General features: G+C 52.8%; 1 protein-coding gene across 2 annotated transcripts in view; it reads right to left on the bottom strand.

Annotated features, from left to right (window-relative positions):
- The window catches only part of Slco3a1 (solute carrier organic anion transporter family member 3A1), a 126,429-nt gene extending 107,779 nt beyond the window's left edge, over positions 1–18,650 (bottom strand). For both annotated transcript variants that reach the window (XM_048368601.1, XM_048368600.1), the window contains exon 1: positions 18,284–18,650. In XM_048368601.1, the coding sequence (XP_048224558.1) occupies positions 18,284–18,466 (183 nt within the window). In that variant the 5' untranslated portion in view covers positions 18,467–18,650. The remainder of the gene's footprint in view (positions 1–18,283) is intronic.
- Between the last annotated feature and the right edge of the window lie 427 nt (positions 18,651–19,077).

The raw sequence follows: 19,077 nt of genomic DNA, 5'->3' as shown, positions 1-19,077 counted from the left end.
CCACCTGCCCCACCAGCAGCCAGGACACGGACTAGGACGTCCTTCCTGTGGGACTGAATGATTCCTGCCGTCCTGGGGACCATCCAGAACGCTGTGCCAGCCTGGGATGCCATCTCCCCCCCTACCCCCACCCCCAGGAGGATGGCTTTGCTTCCCAATGCCACTCGCCGCTTCATGGAGTACGATCCGGCGCAGCTCTGGGAAAATGCTGAAATGCTGGCCTGGAGGGGGGGGAGCGGGGCGGGGGGGGGAACACCTGAGGGACCGAGGGATGCCTCCCTCTCTACCTCTGGTTGTACGCTCTCCTGCGCAGATGGGTCTCGAGACCGTCAGCTTTGGGTCACTACCAGGAATACCCCCAGATTCTCATCGGCTTCATACTGAGAAGTGACTTAATTCCGCTCACAGTTTTGGGGATGTCTCTCAGTCCAGGGTCAGCTGGGCCTACGTGGAGGTGGCAGAGCCAGCCTGCCCACTTCATAGCCCAAGGACAAAGCACAAGAGGGAGAGATGGCACTGTTCCCACAATCCCATTCAGGGTCACACCCTCCCCCAAAGACCTAAAGTCCTCCCGCTAGGCTCCACCCCTTACAGGTTCCCTAGCTCCTCTGTAGCACCAAGCTGGGAAAACCAGTCTTTTAACATTGGGGAAGCATCTAGATCCAGACGATAGAGAGTCTCAAATTGCCTCGAGGCTCTCTATTCTACAGCCCCTTTCTAGCACATGACACAACTTGATCTAGAAACTTTTTAGCGAGTGCTTTTGCCTAATGGATTGAACCCTGCATTTGCTAGGGAGGCACTTGATTGCTAGGCCTCCAAGCCTTTCCCGCACTGGTTATTTTTCACTTCCTGCCTGAGTGCACACTTCAGCCATGATCCCCCTATTTTCCACTCTCCACCGTAACTGGGATGAAAGATGCATGCTACCACACTCAGCCTCCACTGTTGAGATGGTGTCTCTCCCAGACTTTTCTGCTTGGGCTGGCCTAGAACCATGATTCTCCCAATCTCTGCCTCCCAAGTAGCTAGGATTACAGGCATGAGCCACTGTGCCTGGCTTCTGTATGTGTTGATAAACTGTCTTCACGGGACTTGGAAAAGTGCCCAGCAAACCAGAGAAGCTTGACAACTAGGTCTTGAATTAATAAGGAAGCTTCAAAGAATTTAAGTGTTTAAGGGGTTGGGGGGGGGGGGCGGGAAGAATGTAGAACCTGATAACAAAATTGTAAAAAGATAAAAAATGAAGAGGAGCTTTCACCAGTCTTTCCCAAGGCTTCACATCAAATTAATTAAGCGATTAAGTAGTTATTTAAGTGGTCAGGAGCACAGCCTAAAACGTAAGGGAAAGGATGCTTTCATAGCAGAATTAAATGCAAGTCCGCCGGTCGATAAGTACTGTCTCAGTGATCGGGAAGTGAATCGAGTGATAGAAGCTGCAGAGGATAGAGACGGGCTGAGGGATGGAATCGGTTTCTGTTCCGCTGTGGAAGGGATGGAGGAAACGAGGCCCTCAGTCCGTGGACTTGAGTCAGATCTATTTGGGTCAAACAGCAGGACCCCAAACAACTCCGGCAAAGCAAAATGTCTACGATTAGTGGGTGTCGTTGGTGCGTGTGGCCAGCCACCTGAACCGAGGGAAGGCCTCTGATTCTGCAGCGTCCACCCTGCACCACAGACCGCATTCACAAAGGGCAAGGGAGGGATCGAAGGCCCGCTCCCTCTGGTCATCTGGAAGGTTCTGCACAAAACGCAGGCGGGTCTATGCAGAGGACGACAAGTGCAAAGCACAGCTCAACGTGGGGGCTATGGGACCACCGGTTCCCCACTCTGTGTGCACCCCTCATTAACTGGCTAGCCGAAGGTCTGGAGGGGGCAGGGTCAGAGGAAGAGTCAGCTCCGGGAAGAAAAGACTGGAAAAGCATGGTAGGCAAGGGCCACGCCAGGAAAGGGAAAGCAGGAACCTGACATCACACAGCATGTTACCTGGGCAGCTGGGCCTCACAGAGCTGAGACCACAACTCTAGAAGGTTCTAGAGCAGGGATCAGGAGGCTTGTTCTTGGCCAGGTTGAAGGGACTTGGGGTACGTGAGGGCCACAGGCTCTGTGACGTATGATAATCACACACCTGGCTTGTGGCTGTTGAGAGCCACAGCTTGGCAGACAGGGAGGGATCAAGCCAGAGGCGGCAAGGGGATGGGTGGGGAGGGGGGAGGGGGAGGGGGATTCCTCCCAACTAGGGAGGAATTTTGTTAGTGGTGAGAACAGACTCATGGTTTTTATAACGAAGTGGATAGAGTTGGTGATGAGGCATACATACTGAAGGTGTAATGTGTTATTTCTAGAGCTCAAAGATGGTTCTGGGGAAGAAAAGGATATATTAGCCTATGTATGGAAAGTAGGATATTTGCCGTATTACATTCTCCTACATTGTGTTTGTTTGGTAATCTCTGATTTGTAATTAAAACAGACATGGAGCTGGGTGGTGCTGGTGGCTCATGCCGTAATCCTAGCTCTCGGAGGCTGAGACCTGAGGCTTGAGGTCTGAAGCCCACCTGGGCAGGAATATCTGTGAGACTCTTATCTCCAATTAATTACCAAAAAAAAAACAACAACCCCAAAAGCCAGAAGTAGTGCTGTGGTCCAAGTGGTAGAGCGCTAGCCTTGAGCAAAAAGGCTCAGAGACAGTGACCAGACCCTGAGTTTGAGCCTACGTGCGTGTACACACACACACACACACACACACACACACACACACACACACAGTAGAAAGGGAAACGACCTGCGTCAACCCCCAGGATTATGTGTAATATCATAATTCATGCCACTATTCTGAAAACCATGAAACACTACCCACCTTCAAGATGGTGTTGGATGTGCTGAATTTTTAAGCGAGGGTTTGTTTTAGTAAAGCAAGGTTAAGGTAGAAATAAACAAAGAGAAACATTTCCAGCTCCCCACACAGGAAGTAGAGGTTAAAAGACTCCTCCCCTTTGTTTTTGAGACACCCAAGAGCCACTGGACAGAGAGAAGGCCCTAGAAGAAATCTTTCTAACACACAGCCCGGATGGAACCCTACGGGATACTTTCTGGGTGAGGTTGCTGTAGTTCTGCACTAAGATCGTGAGAAGTGACCATTTGCAGGGCAAGTAAACAGCCATTAGAGTCTGCTAGCAATGGCACGGCGTGCTCTGTATTTGTGGGGACTGGTGAGGGCAGAAGTATTATATAATTGCCTCTGGTTTTCAGCAGATAGCTGGCCAGACCAGGAATGCAGGTGAAGCCAAACACACAGGTGACAATGTGCCGGGGGTAGGGCGTTGGCACTGAGGGCCACCTGAAGTGACAGGTCCCTCCCTGGCGTCTGTGAGGTCCTGCTCCAAGTTCATTACCATTCCCTCAGTTGAGAGAGAGGGCGGGTGGGAGAGAGAGAGAGAGAGAGTCCTCTCACAAGCACTAACATGTTCAGACAGCATCAGAATGCTGGGCATGCTACATCACTCACTCCCGCTGCGACTTTCTTTCTTCTTTTGCTTCTTGAAAGGAGGGCGGCCTCAGGAAAGAGAAGGAATTTTAGAGCAAGACAGAATTGACAGACAGACGCTAAACAAGTTCCTTAACTCCCTCATCTCCCACACAGAAATACAGGTGGACCGTGGTCGCTTTATCTGACCTGCTTGGGGCCAGAGTGACTGGGGTAGCTTTGGAGCTAGGAACATTCCTGCACATGTAATGAGATGGGGAGGGGGAGGGGACCCGAATCTGGACAGGACCCCCCCCCCCCCATTGCTGGGCCCCTGCCGCTGTTCCCTGCGCAGCTTGTGTGCACAGCCCAGAGGTAATTCTGTACGACAGTCTTTGTATTTGACGTGAATTACCTGTGCCTTCAGCAGGAGCAGCCACTCAAAGAGGCGGAATTCATTCTCCACCTGTGGCGCCACGATGGGCCTCAGAGAGATTGGCTGGGATCTAAGAGCACTTCAGGTGTTTTTCAACTCGGGGGTGCCCAACTTAGAGTGGCATCTAGGCCATGGGGCCTGTGGGATCGTCACCGGGCCCACTTATGTTCTTCTGGAACACACCATGTTGCCCCCCACACAAAGCCATCCCTCCCTTGCCCCCCCATCCACCCCCAGCGCCTTCCTCTTAGGTGGATGACACCCCCCCTCCCCATCTCATTTCCGAACTCTGAAAAGCAAAACACTGGAAAGCAATGAGAAACCAGAAATCACAAATATAAGAAACCCACTATCCAGAAAGAGAAGAAGAGATGGGCAGAGGAGACTATGGAATATTATAGAGTCTTTAAAAATGGTGTTAGCTGGGCACCAGTGGATCATGCCTGTCATCCTAGCTATCCAGGAAGCTGAGATCTCTCCAATTAACTACCAGAAAACTGCAAATAGAGTTATGGCTCAAAGTGGTAGAGTGCTAGCCTTGAGAAAGAAAAAAAAAAGATCAGGGACAGCATCTGGGGCCTGAGTTCAAGTCCCAGGACCAGCACCAAAATAAAATTTAAAAAAAATTAATAATAAAATGGTATTAGACACTTCCCAATGCAAACTGGAGAGTTCCTCACAAAATCTACAACAACAACCACCAAGAACTCTGTCACAACAGAGTCACAGTTCCTAAAGAGGAGGGAATAGGCACAGGAGAATTCCCCAGTGTCACAAGATTTGACAAGCGCCCACGGAGGGTAGTGGAGTAACCCCGGCGTGGAATCCTCAACAGGCATCTAGTGCTAGTTCCCTAAAATTGTGGGTACATGAAAGACTCTGGTGTGTCTGTGTGCCTGCACACAGGACGGCTAAACCCACTTCTCAGGACATTTCCAAGATTCCAGAAGCAACTGCTCCAAGCCCTGTCTGTCTCCCAGCCAAAATGACTCAGCTCCCGCCACTGGAGCGGGACCGGCCTCCGGCTATAGAAAGCAGAAAGCAGCTTGCAAACTTGTCCTAGTGGCAAGGGAGGAAAAAATAAACCAAAAACTCAAGGCTTTAGATCAAGAAATCATCTACACTGAGCAACAAAGACCCAGACTGACTTCCTAGGGCAAGAATAAAGTAAACGACAACAAACCAACCAACCCAGCACATTAGAAGGCACAGGCATGTGTACACACAGACTCCTGGAAGCAAGACAAGAAAACCACAGAGTAGCAAAGAGGAAGAACTCAGCCCAACAGAACACTTCACCCACAGGGGGGAAGAGTCCTTCCTTCAGATCCTGGAGCCACAGGAATGAATAAAGAATTATGAGTTCAAATTCAGCACGGTGTCCTTTCCCCTGGAATCACAGTCCTCCCTCAGTGGGCTGAGGTAAGAGGATCTCAAGTTAGAGGCCAGTTTGGGCTATGTAATGAAACTTGAGAGGGAGAGAGGGAGAGAGAGGGAGAGAAAGAGAGAGAGAGAGAGAGAGAGAGAGAGAGAGAGAGAGAGAGAGAGAGAATATGAGTTCCATACATTAAGGACTCAAAAGCAACATTTAAAAACCCAAATATGGTGCTCCTAAGGCACACAACATTTGAAGACACATCAAGTATAATCTACAGAGCAAGCTGCTCAGTAATGGGTTTAGAGAGGATAGAGGAAACGAGAGCAGGTAGGGTCAATCTGATTAAAATATGGTATATGCTTCAGGTGCTGGTGACTCACCCCTGTCATCCTAGCTACTCAGGTAGCTGAGGTTTGAGGATTACGGTTCGAAGCCAGCCTGGGCAGGAAAGTCCATGAGACTCTTATCTCCAATGAACCACCAGAAAACTGGAAGCAGAGTGGTAGAGCTCCAGCCTTGAGCAAAAGAGCTCAGGGACAGGACCCAGGCCCTGAGTTCAAGCCCCACAACTGACCCAAAAAAAATGAGAGTGGGGTATGAATACTAGCGAGGGTGGGGGGAACAGAGAGGACGGAGGGAAATGAACATTCTATGTCATGTCTGTAAAGAGAACAATGAAGCTAGATGCCACTGATCTGGGGGGGGCGAGGGGCAAGAAGATGCAGGGGTGATTTGATTCACTGGACCTTATGGGCCTATAGGCACATGATGGAGGCTGATAAAGTGCTTTAAAAGTAAAGAAAGGAAAACTCCACAGGCGTGAACTGGAAGTTCACACTGACGGCAGAACTGGGCGATGTGTTCCTCACACGCAAGGGGCCTGGGCAGTGCTCGGCTGGCTAGAACGTCTCCCAACCTGACTCAGTATCCCTTCCGCCTGTGACTTAGTGGAAAGGTTCATGGGTTGGAATCTTGGTGCCCAAGATGATGGCATCCAAGGTGGCAGGTCCTGGAAGAGGCGGGTCCGAGGTGACAGGCTCGTGAGTACACCGTGTTCAAAGGGGATTAGTGGGTTCTTGTGGGACCAGGATCAACCTCCTAAGAGTGGGTTGTGGTTGGGCCAAGTCTTTCCATCCATGCGGCCCTTCTCCATATCTCACCTCCTCTCCTGCCTCTTTACCACGTGGTGATGCCACCAGGGGCCCCGACATCAGGCGGTTTCTACTTTTCCGTTATTAGAGACATAAGCCAAATTAGCCTCTCCTTTATCAATGATTCCCCAGTCCTGGGTTATTTGTTACAGCAACAGAAAACAGACTGAGACACTTTGCTCCTTGGGTCTTGAAGCCAAAGGTGGAGGGGGGGGGGGGACAGGGGAAGAAAATTACACCACAGAAATCCCAATCAGCCTCCAGCCTAGAGCCTCCAGCCTCCAGGGCACCTAGCAATCACCCCCTGCTCTGGTCCTAAGGAAGGGGTACAGTCTGAGCTCTCTGTCAGGCCTCCCCCCCCCCAAAAAAAAAGAGAGTGGAGAGGGAAGTTCTGGAGGGCGGGGGCTCCTTCTCTCTCCCCAGTGTGTAAGCTGTAAACTGCACGCCCACTTTTTGTTTGGAGACATTCCCTGCTTGTGAACACAGTTTGTTCTGTGACCAGCTTTCAAGTTATCTGGAATGGATACATCTAAGGCCAAGATAAAGTGTTAACCAAAAAAAAAAAAAAAAAGCAGCTGCCAAGTACGATCTGACCTTCTTCCTAATTTTAGCTCAACTTGCAGGAGTCTAAGTCTGCCGATAACCAGAGAGAGGATCAGGACAGAGGTATCACAGTGTCCTTGAGCCAGGAGTCCCTTGGGACGCCAGAGTCACCCTCCCTCCTTGCCCACCCTTGTGCTGGTGAGCACAGTGTTCCGGTGCTCAGTCCCCCCCTGGCGACACCGTGCGAGGAAGCCACAGTGGCTCGTAGCCCGGTGTGCGCATGCCCAGGATGTTGGCTCCCTCCAGCAGCTGCCTGGCGAGCTCCCCGCCATAGCACTTGAATGCAGGGAGAGGCAGGCATAGGGCCCACCTGTCTCAGGGCCCCACACTAACGGGGCTGCAGAGCCTTCTGTGTGCCTGGGGCCCTGGATTCCCAGCCTGTCCCGCTCCACGGGTGCCTTCCCATGCCTGCTCGGCCTGCCCGTGGTGCCCAGCGCTCGGCCTGGCAGATCCTCACGAGATGATCTCGCATCTGCCCTGACCAATGTGGAGAACAACCTCTACCATCCCCAAGCATCCACCTCTGCAGTCCACCCAGCCTCACCCCTAGCGAGCACCACCCCCCCCCTCCCCATCCACCCCACGCTCCACCCTGCGCACAGACTGCACCAGGCCTAAAGCTTCCAGAGGACTGGGCCCCTGCCTGGCCCGGGGCGGAAGGCATTCACACGAATGAGTCATTAATGCAAAACTGATAAACATGCCATCTCCCCCTTCAGGAGAGAGAAACTCCACGCCGGCCTCATTTCTCCCAGTACTTAAGGAAGTTGTCAAATTTAATTTGTTTGGCAGACGTGTGTGTGTATGTGTGTGTGTGTGTGTGTGTGTGTGTGTGTGTGTCCTACGTCTTGAAATCAGGGCCTAGGCACTATCGTAACTCAAGCCTGGTACTCTACCACTTGAGCCACGGTTCCCCTTCTGCCTTTTTGATGGCTAATGGGAGATAAAGAGTCTTGGGACTTTCTTGCCTGTGATCCTCAGATCTCAGCCTCCGGAGTAGCTACGTTTGCAGGCATGGGCCACCGGCAACCGGCAGATGTTTTGTTCTTTTGTTATTCCAAAGGAGCCTATGCCAAGAGATTCTGAGAATCGCCTCCGTCCAACCCCACCCCCAGATCCCTGGAGATGGCTGACACTGGAATGTACATGTTTAGTCACACGGCTGCCGGTCCCTGGCCAAACCTAGGATCATCCCACCGAGGGGAATGAGAAATGCTCATTCGGTCTCTGTGAATCAGACAGGACTTCAGCAAAGGGGGGAGGAAAGGCAAATCTTAGCTTATGCCAGGGTGGGAACAGTGAGTGACATGGACACACACACACGGACACACACGGACACACACACACACACACACACACACACTAGCTGAGTTTCTCCTAGTTAAAATGTTTAGTCCCAGCCACGCGTGATCCCAGCGACTCAGAAAACTGAGGTGAGGAGAATGGAAGCTGGAGGCTAGCTGAGGACCACGGACATCTATCTGTCAGCTCAGTGACATCAAGAAGGGGGATGGAGGGGCTGGGGATATAGCCTAGTGGCAAGAGTGCCTGCCTCGGATACACGAGGCCCTAGGTTCCATTCCCCAGCACCACATATACAGAAAACGGCCAGAAGCGGCGCTGTGGCTCAAGTGGCGGAGTATTAGCCTTGAGCGGGAAGAAGCCAGGAACAGTACTCAGGCCCTGAGTCCAAGGCCCAGGACTGGACAAAAAAAAAAAAGAAGGGGGATGGCAGTCCAAGACCACCAAAGTTAAAAAGCGAGGCCCTCTCTCAACAACGATCAGAGCAAAAAAAGGGGGGGGGGGGACAGAGGTGTGGCTCGAGTGGTAGAGCGCCTGCCTGCACACAGGGAGAGGTCATTTTGCAGGGCACTCTCTCCCTGGGCCTTCATTTGGACTGCGACAAATCCCACGTGACATCATGGAATTTTCCACTTGTCCTCTCATGTAGCCCTAAAAAGGTTTCAGATCCGGGAGTTTTAGTTTTTTTTTTAAAAAAACTATATTTGTTTATTTATAATCATGAATGACCCAGAATATAACCATTGTCTCCACTTCCTGTGTATCTGCTCACACCTGCCAGCTCCTGGGGGCCCCCGGCTCTGGAGGGCGGGGCGGCACATTTGGGTGTTAACTCTGTGCCCTGATTTTCATCCCTAATGAAACAGGAAAGGCAGAGGCGTTTACAATGCCGCATCGCATTGTTGCTCTTTCAAATCTTAGTGGGGGTGGCTTTGGAACATCCCTGAGATATCAAAATTCGCAAAGGTTCAAAGAAGCACAGGGTGCTGGCTTTGATCCACCACAAGAAAAAATGGGGAAGAAAAAAAATATATAGTATATTGCATTGCATGGGGGAGGGAGGGAGGTGTATGTTGATTATGGGATGTGAACTCAGGGCCTGGGTGCTGTCCCTGATCTTCATTTTGTTCAAGGCTAGTGCTTTGCCACTTGAGCTACAGTGTCACACTGGCTTTTTCTGAGTAGTTTATCGGAGATAAGCGTCTCATGGACCTTCCTGCCCAGGCAGGCATGGAACTACAATGTCAGATCTCAGCCTCTGGAGTAACTAGGATGACAGGCGTGAGCCGTTGGTGCCTGGCCAGAAACAATTTTTTAATGTGTATGTCTCTGTGTGTGCGTGTGTGTGTGTGTGTGTGTGTATACACATGCCCATGTACGCACATGCACTTAAACTCCAGGCCTCACATAGTTCTTTACCAATTGGAACTACACTGGCATTGATCACAATCAACAAGGCAGGATTTGCTGAAAACCACTGACATGCTCAAGCAATCTGTAACAACCATCAAGAAACCAGACTCTCTGCCACCTTGAGACCTGGACCTTCCCCAGGCCTAGAAGGTGGTCCCCTGGAGGGCAGAGCGGGAGCAGGTGCTGGAGCCAGGGCCAGCCCAGACCACGGAGGTAGGTGACCATAGAGATCTACAGTACTTCCAATGAAGCCGACGCAGGGATGAACTAACCGCCACCATTCCTGACGGTGCAGGCTGGATCCCAACAACGAACCTTCCATAGAAAAACCATGTGGGGCCGAGTGGGGCTCCAGTGCTTGGGTCTCCCTGAAGGGAGAATCAACACGCGCGCTGTTCAGGTGTGGCATTTGAAAGCTTTTGTAGTCTGTGGAGGGCTGCCCTCTAATCCCAACTCTACTTATTGCCAACGTGGCCGTGTCTCATTGGAATCAACGGAGGACAGGAGAGAGAAAAAGCCCCCAGCGACAGAAGGCACATCCCTGTTCCCCACAAGCTTTTACTGAAGGCGGGGAAAGGGGGTGGAGGAGATAATGGCCACTATTTTACCATAGTTGTTCATTGAGAAAACCCCACTGAAATGCTTCTCCCTTTGCAGCTGCAGAAGTGGAGGTTAAAAAAAATAATAACCATTGCTGGGTGCGAGTGGCTCACATCTGTCATCCTAGCTACTCAGGAGGCTGAGATCTGAGGATAGTGGTTCAAAGCCAGCCTGGGCAGGAAAGTCCATGAGACGCTTATCTCCAATGAACCACCAGAAAACCGGAAGTGGAGCTGTGGCTCAAAGTGGTAGAGCACTAGCCTTGAGCAAAAGAGCTCAGGGACAGCTCCCAGGCCTTGAGTTCAAGCGCCAGGACCGACAGAAAAACTAAACAGAACACAACAACAACAACAATAACGACAGACAACAACCATTTCTACTTTCCTCGGGATTCCTGTCCATGCATGGAAAGCGATGGCAGACACAACCGGCTGCTCTTCTGCTCCATGCCATTCCCCGAGAGCATCTTGCCTGTTTTCTCCACCCTCCCCACACCTGGAAGCCCAGGTGGACCTAGAGGGAGACCACACTGGCTGCAGAGCTACTTAGAATCCCCAAGGGTGACCCCCAAGGGTGAATGCAATGGTCAGGCTCATCATCCGGGGATTCCTAGGGAAGGGCCAAGGGCTGGGCTTTGGAGGCTTGGCCTGAACGCACAGAATGGTGCAGGGGCTTAACCCTTCTGCCACACCCTCGTCCACTGAGAGTCACCACCGCAGCCAGCTTAGATGTGTTCTTGGGAGCTCCAGAACATTCTTGGCAAAGATTTCCAGGCAAGGTCCACTCCCACCAGCCACGGGTAGTGACGGTCTTTTTACCAGATGGCGCTCCGCCATGTGAACCATGACTCTACTTCCAGCGTCTTGTCTGGTTTGTTGGAGAATGGGAGTCTTGAGGATGTGTCTGCCTGGGCTGGCTCTAAATCCCGATCCTCAGATGTCAGCCTCCTGAGTCGGTAGGATTCTAGGTATGGGCCCCCAGCACTGGGCAGAAGTTCTGCTTTGAAACAATCACCACCATGAGACCTAAGCACTGGGAGAAGGGACGCCACGGACAGCGAGTGAGGCCACACGGAGAGCCCCTCTGCCCTGCTCCATCATGCATCTGCTTCGAGGCCTCGAGGAGGGCAGCAGATGTTGATCACAGATGTCCCTGAGTCTTCCCCTGACCCAGAGTCATCTCAGGGCCTCCCGAAGTGGCCATTCTGCCTCACCTCCAGGGGTATGTGGCGTAAGAGCATGGATTTGGGAAACAGAAACCCAGGCCACTCACGGGATCTGAGACCCTGGGGTCCTGTGGACCACCCATTGAGACATCGTTGTCCCCATTTTTCAGGTGAGCTACTGAGGCTAGAGGTCCTACCACAGGTGCTGGTAAGGAGCAGATCCACGTTCAAGTCCAGATGTTCCATCTTTTACTACAGCCTAGAGTGACAGATCCTGAAGATGTCCCAAAGCAAGGCACAGGGGCCACAGATGTCAGAGACCCACAGACATAGCCATCACAGGGGTGAGTCCTCTCCCACAGGGCTCATATTCGTCATCTTGAAGATGAAATGGATTGTGGGGCCATGGGTAATGGCACACGCCTGTAAACCCAGCTACTTGGGAGGCAGAGATTAGGAGGATTGCAGTTTGAGGCCAATCCAGGAAAGAGATCTCATCTTAGTCAATCAGCTGGGCATGGCAGTACATGCAGTGAAGTATAGGTAGAAGGCTCATGCTGTTGAGGCTGGCCCTGGGCAAAAAAAAAAAACACCTAGAGTCTTTACCTGGGGGTGTGGGGGTAGGGGAACCTAAAGCAAAAGAGACTGAAGATGTGGCTCAAGGGATAGAGCACCTGCCTAGCAGGCCCAAGGCCTAGTTCAAACCCAATATGGCAGCCAGGTAGGTGGGAAGGAAAGGAAGGAAGAAAAGGAGGGAGGGTGGGAAGGTGGGGGAAAGGAAGGAAGGAAAAGATTGCTCTATTTGTAACCAACACCCAGGAATAGCAACTGGTATTTACCGTATTTCATGCTTTCAAAAAGTTTTTGCCTCCCAGTGGAGGGAAAAATGTTCATGCAGAGTATCAAAGTACATAAATGAGCAATTCAATGAGGCCTACACCGAAGCTTGAGTGGAATCATTTCCTTTCCCCTTGGGGCTGCCTCATTGCCACTTTTGTTGTAACACGTGTAAGCATACTGGTGAAAATAGCACTGGTGTGCATTGGGTTGTGCAGGCCGAGCAGTGTCCACGGAGCTTTACATGTCCTGACTGGGTGAAGTCTCATGGCACTACTGGAAACGAGAGTGCAAGGCACAGAGAGGATAAGCGACCAGTCTTCTGACACGAATCCAGTGGGTCTTTGGCTGCCTGAGACGGCCACCATCTCTACTAGGGAGTTTGAATCATTTAACCTGAAGTTTTCATCACTGAGGAGTAATTCTTCTTCTCACAAACACACTTGGAGCACATGAAACACACCAAGATCTCTTCTCCAAGAAAGCCAGGCCGGAAACTCCACTCTTTTTTTCCCCCCTTCTTATTATCTATTTTGTGCATAAAAGAGACAGGAACAGGAAACTTTAAAAAAAAACTCACAAATTTAAAGGACAAGGATCCAGAAAAAAAGAAAATGCAATGCAAACCGTCATGAGTACCATCTTCCTGTGGGGTGGATGAGCAGAAGTTTTTCTGGGATGCTGAAAAACATGGCTACCAACTTGTCTTAGAAGAGCCTGGACTCTAGTCCATATGGAAGACATGCTGAACACCAGTGAGTGAGGCAATGGTACTCACACTTGTCATCCTAGCTTCTCAGGAGGCTGAGATCTGAGAATCACACACAGCTCAGAGCCAACCTGAGCAGATCCTCCTCCAGGCTCTTACCTTCCACGAACCAGCAAAATGCCAGAAGTGGAGGTGTGGTTCCAATCGTAGAGCACCAGCCTTGGGCAGAAAAAGCTAAGCAAGTGCACAAGGACCTGAGTTCAAGCCCCTGTATCAGCACAAATTAGGGGGAAAAAACCCAACAAGTGCCGCATACAGTATTGTGTGTGTGCAACCCTATACACTGATATGTAAATATATATATACACATACATATACTGTGTATACATATAGTAATATACAGAACATGAGACCCCTATGCTAAAAAGAAGCGAAGAGAAAGTACCTGAAAACATCAGGAGCATTGTGCACCAAGGGATGTAGGTAGCAAAGTCTGCAAGTTCAGTGGTTGAAGAACTGGAAGGAGGCAGAGGAGCGTGGCTAGGAAAACGCTGGGTCCCTCCATTTATGGAGCACACAAGGCCTTCTTCGTCAGTCCATACAACACCCCCACACCCAGACAGGTGAGCTGGGAGAAACCGGTCCTGATCAAAGCAGACCCCACAAGTTTGCCATGAGAGACGCGAACTAAATGCTGAGATCCTTGCGCTGGGCGGCGCTGGCTCGCGTGACAGGGACATTGAAGAAGAGGCCACTCGGACAGGTGGTGAACAGCAGCTGCAAATGCAAGGCAGAGCCACGGTGAACAGCACAGGGCGACCTCTCTGTTGTCCTTCCTCTAAGGTGGGAGACTCGAATGGGAGAAGCATTGCAGAAGTTCAGGAATGAGCTCGTGTGTACACACCACAGCTAATTCAGCTTCTTCTCCTCTCAAGACACACCAACAACACCCCAAAGAAACCAATGAGCATCCACAAGGCGGGTGGAAAGGATTTCTTTTTTTTTTTCCAGAAATACAATTTTTCTCCCTCAATGAGTATTAGCTCAACATGTTCAGTTGAGCTGTAAACAAACGAACCAACAACAACAACAACAACAAAAACCAAAAACTGAGAGGAATTTTATTTTCAACCATTCGAGGCAGGGACTTTGGAACAAGCATGGCTCTGTCAAATAATATGATTAAGTAAAATACAGTCCCCTTTGTCATCACACTGGGCTTTAAGCTCGAAGCTAGTGCTGTACCACTTGAGCCACCGCTCCATTTCACATTTGAGTTTTTTTTTTTTTTTTTTTTGGTGGCTAACTGGAGAAAGGGGTCACACGGGCTTTCCTTCCCTGGGCTGGCCCCCAAATCATGATCCTCAGGTCTCATCCTCCTGAGTCCCTAGGATTGCAGGCATGCGCCATCAGCGCTCCGATAACCACAAGACCAATTTGGCGGCTTCGCCACAGCCACGAACTGCCAGCCCACCAGATGTCCTTTAACCCAAAAGTAAGTGACTTCAGAGCACCGAGGCAGGACCTCGTGAGCCACACTCAGTCATCTGTGTCACTGTTCTGTCCCCCCAACCTTCGAGCCACTTCAGGGTGACCCTAAATAAAGCAATGCCCACCTCTGCCTCTGAGGAGCTTGCTGGTGCCTCAGCCAGGAAACCAGAGAAGCCCGGTCTCCATTTCCACCCTGATGGAGTACAAACGCATTGGTATGTAAGGCAGGGGTGGCGGCGGTTTTCATTTCCTGTCCGCACCCTTATCTCCTCCCGAGTGCTCCGTAATTTGATAATATCACAAACCTCTCTGTGCAGGTCTACCTCTGGTGGCAGGGTTAGAAACACCTCAAAGAGGGGTCTCTCACAAAGCAAACACACAGCCACACCGCCTGATTTTCCTCTCCCTATGCCCACGCCACGCAGGCCGAGACTAAAGCAGACGCTTCCGTCCTTGCAAAAAGACTCAAGTCCTAGTTCATCTCTTCCCTGTCTCTCCCTATACCACTCAGCAAAGCAGGCTCCTCTTTTAGGTGAAAAAATGTACGACCCAGTGAACCAGACAGCTAAAGTAATACCCCCGTTAACAGGTGACTTACCTGAGCTTTGTCTGTCATTGAGTTACCTGGAACCATAACCGATTCCACAAGTCACAGCTGACTTGGGTTTGTCCTAGGATAACCTATCAATACCACCATCCGGGTCCTTCTGCATGCCCCTATAGTCCTTGCCATCCAGGCAAGAAGTTGCAGGCCTTCCCTGGGCAGGTTTTCCAAGTGGCTTCTCAAATCCCAGGCAAATTTCTGCCTCTGTAGCGCAGTGTGGGAACCTACACCAATGTCACAGAGGGCACGCCGAGGACACTGGGAAAACTCTTTTCAGAAATGGGGGAGGAAGGAGAAGAAGACAGAATGCCATCTCCCAACATGAAGAAAAAGAAAAGGCATTTGAGGAGAGAAACTCTGGTAGCTGTGTGGCATCGCATAGGAAATACAGCCATTGGTCTTGAATCTGTGATCACCCCCCCCACCGCCCCTACCTATGGAAGGCAACCTCTAGGAATGTCCAGGGCCTGCCTTCATCAAATACACTTCATCAGAGGGCCCGGCTAGTGGACAATGCCAAGAGCTCTGGCTGTCTGTGTGTCACACACACATACACGCATACACGCATCCTGCACGTGGGCCCTGCCTGTGTGAATGCCCATAGACGCTGGATGTCAGGGCTCCTAGCAAAGCCACAATGAGTTAAAGGAACAACACCCCGCCTGCCCTAGCTTCCCAATGATGTGCATACAACTCCCTCGCGGCTGAAGGAAGACGCAGCAAACTTGTTCTTGCCACCTCCCAAGTGACAAACCAAGAGAAACCTGCAAAGTGGCTCAGAGCAAAGCCCAGAGCAGGCTGACCACAGCGACCTTAGCAAGCTGCTTATTTATTCTGAGTTCAAGATAGCAAGGGAAAGGCCAAGGGCAACCCAGAGACACAGAGCCCTGTCAACCTCCCACCTGCACTCAGGAGTGATGCAAATAAACTCAATTTTCTAGGCCTGTCCATTTACTCCCAGGCTTCCCTCCACCTTATGCCAGACACCTGTTGGGCTCCTGTTACCCACGCCCCCTCCCCCAATCAGGCGTTCCATCAGTAAAGGCTGACAGTGGCAGCATGATGCTACCGGGTGGACTGAACTCCTCTGCCTGCGCCGCTTGTGCTCTGTCCCAGGACTGAAGCCAACCTCCCATCCTGGGAGGGATGGGGGAAGGGGGTGGCCCAGCTTCTCTTCTGCCTAAAACCCTCAGATGGCTGCGAGTGAGAAGTCATGAGGCACATGTGTGTAATGCATGCTACTGTGCACACTTGGCTCAAGGCGCACCAACGGTTAAACTGGAGGCAGCTGTTAGGATACTAACCCACCCCCTTCTACACCAACCCCACAATACAGATGCACACACTGCAGAAATGTGCACGTGTGTCTTAGCCCCCTATGTACCTTTCTCAATAGTTGTTTTTTCTTTTGTGCCAGTACAAGGGCTTGAACTCGGGGCCTGACACCCTCCCTCAAGGCTTGTGCTCTACCGCTTGAGCCACTGACGCTCCGCTCTCGGCTTTTTACTGGCTGATTGGAAATAAGAGTCTCATGAACTTTCCTGTCCCTGGCTGGCTTTAAACTGTGATCCTCAGATCTCAGTCTCCTGAGTAGCCTATGATGACAGGCGTAAGCTGCCAGCACCCGGCATTTCTCCGCAAGGAAGCTCCAAACAGCTGTTCCCCAAACTTCAATGTCACCGACACTGCCTGCAACTATGTGTTCACACGGATCAAAAACCAGTGACTTTATAACACACGACACAAAATGTGCTTTTGACATCAGGCTTCACATGCACAACACATGTTGTCGCTTCCCAAGACAAGAGGGAGGGGTGTACAGCATGCATAATATTTATGAACTCCCTGGGGGGGGGTTCGGTGGGGGAGCCCCAGGAATGGAGCTGAACCGAGTACAACCAAGGACCATCCCACCATCAGCACTCTCCTCCCTAAATAAAAAGGGATTCTTAAAAGATGGTTCAGGAAAGATAGTGTGTACCCCCCAAGCATCTGGCCCTCATCAGCATAAACCCAGGGCAGGGAAGAGCGGGTGTTCATGAACACATCAGACAGGGCAGGGCTCAGTCTCTAGCTATGAGGATCCAAGAGCTGACACGCTGTCCCATTCCACCAAACTTGCTTGGTAGCACTCCTCAGTGCCTGCCATTTGATTCTAGTTTCGGGTCAGTAGCCAAGTTAAGGTTCTAACGGTATCCACTGTGAGTCATCCCTTCCTTTGGAGCCAGGTTTGGCAGCCCACTGGGCGTGGAACTCGAGTTGGGACCACCTGAACCGGGCAGGTGACAGCCACCAAGTAGGTCCCCGGCAATGCTGAGTCACTGCAAGCTCTACCCTCCGATATGCTGGGCGCCCAGGGGCTCTCCGCGTGCATAACCATTTCCTGAGCACACCAAAGAGATACATATTGTGCACAAAGATGCAAAGCCCCTAGCAGGGCCGAGAGACGATGGTGGGGAATTGAGCTCTGAAGAGTGGGTAGCGGGAACTACACAAACTCCCAGGCTGCTCTCAGCAGCTGCAACTTTATCTCAGGGGCCGAAGGATGCGGGTGGGATAGGGGTGAGGCGATCTACCCACTCCCCTGCAGCCCTGGCCTTTGACTCCAAGCTGTTTAAAAACAAAAAAATGTCCTTTCCCTTGCCCTGGGCAAGTGGATAAAGAAACCCCCCCCTGAGAAAACGATGCAAAAGGGGTTTGGTTTGCAGGCAGGCTGGACTAAAGGACGCAGGATGCTAAACTAGCATTTCTCCCGCACGTGTAGGGGGTCCCCACCATACCTTTCCTGCCCAAGGAGGCAACCGAACTCACCATCTGGCTGCGCTCTCAGGAGTGGAAGAGGAACGATCGCACGCCCGCCCACCTGCCCGCTGCCCGTCTCCCCCGGGGCCCCCGGTCCAGGGCGCACGGGTCCCGCACGAATCCCCGGCTCACTCGCTCGCCCGGCGGCCGCCTCTGCACCACTCGAGGGCCGAGGTCGCGTCGTGCCCGCCCGTCCCTCTCCATTCCGCGGTCGCCGCAGGGCCCCTGCCCCGTGCCCGCCTCGGTCGGTGCCCGCAGGCCCCCTATCCCGTGCCCGCCGGCTCCGGACCCGGGAAAGGGTCCTCGGCGGAGTTGGCGGCGGGACTCACCAGGTAGGCGCCCACCGTGCCCTGCGCCAGCATCAGGGCGCACTCGGACACCAGGAAGATCTTGATGTTGGAGAAGCAGGACGCCTTCTTTTTCTTCTTCTTGTTCCGTTGCGCTTCGTCCGCTTGCAGATCGCCGCTCCGCCCGCAGCCCGCCGCGACCCCCGGCTTCTTCTTCCCCAGCATCCTTCCGCCCGTTCCGGCGCGGCCCGGGTGTCCGGGCCGCCGCCGCCGCCGCCACCCGCCGTCCGCCGGGGCCGCGCGCCGGGAGGCTGCGTGTCGTTCCCGGCCTGGGCCCGCGGCGGCCGCCGGTGTCCTGCCGGGGGTCTAGGGAGGTGGCAGGCACCGCGCCCGGCCGCCGGCACCACCGCGATCGCCGCGATCGCCCCCTTCCTCCGCCCCCTCCGCCCTCCCCGCCCTCCCCTCGCCGCGCCTCCTCCTCCGGCTCGGGCTGTGCCAATCACAGGGGCGCCTCGCGCCGCCCGCCGCCGCCCCGCCGCCCGCGGACGCCCGCCGCCGCCATCGCCCGCCGCCCGCCGCCCCCAGCCGCAAGCCCCGGGCCCGGCGCCGCCGCGCGCCCCCCGGCCCGCGCCGCTCCGGGCGACCCGAGCGCCCCCGGGAGGCGGCGCGCGCGCGGGGTGGGGGCGCCAGGCTTGGGGCGCCGAGGGCGGCCGGGACGGGGCGGGGCGGGGAAGGAGAGGAGAGCTCAGCTCGGGGAAGGTGGAGAGGTGGGGGGGGGGAGTCCCTAGTTATGGGTGGATCTTAGGGTGGGGGGCGCGGAGTGAGGACGGCTCTGC

Source organism: Perognathus longimembris, chromosome 20 (assembly GCF_023159225.1).
Source record: "Perognathus longimembris pacificus isolate PPM17 chromosome 20, ASM2315922v1, whole genome shotgun sequence".
Classification (NCBI taxonomy): domain Eukaryota; kingdom Metazoa; phylum Chordata; class Mammalia; order Rodentia; family Heteromyidae; genus Perognathus; species Perognathus longimembris.
This window is presented reverse-complemented; position numbering and strand designations above follow the sequence as displayed.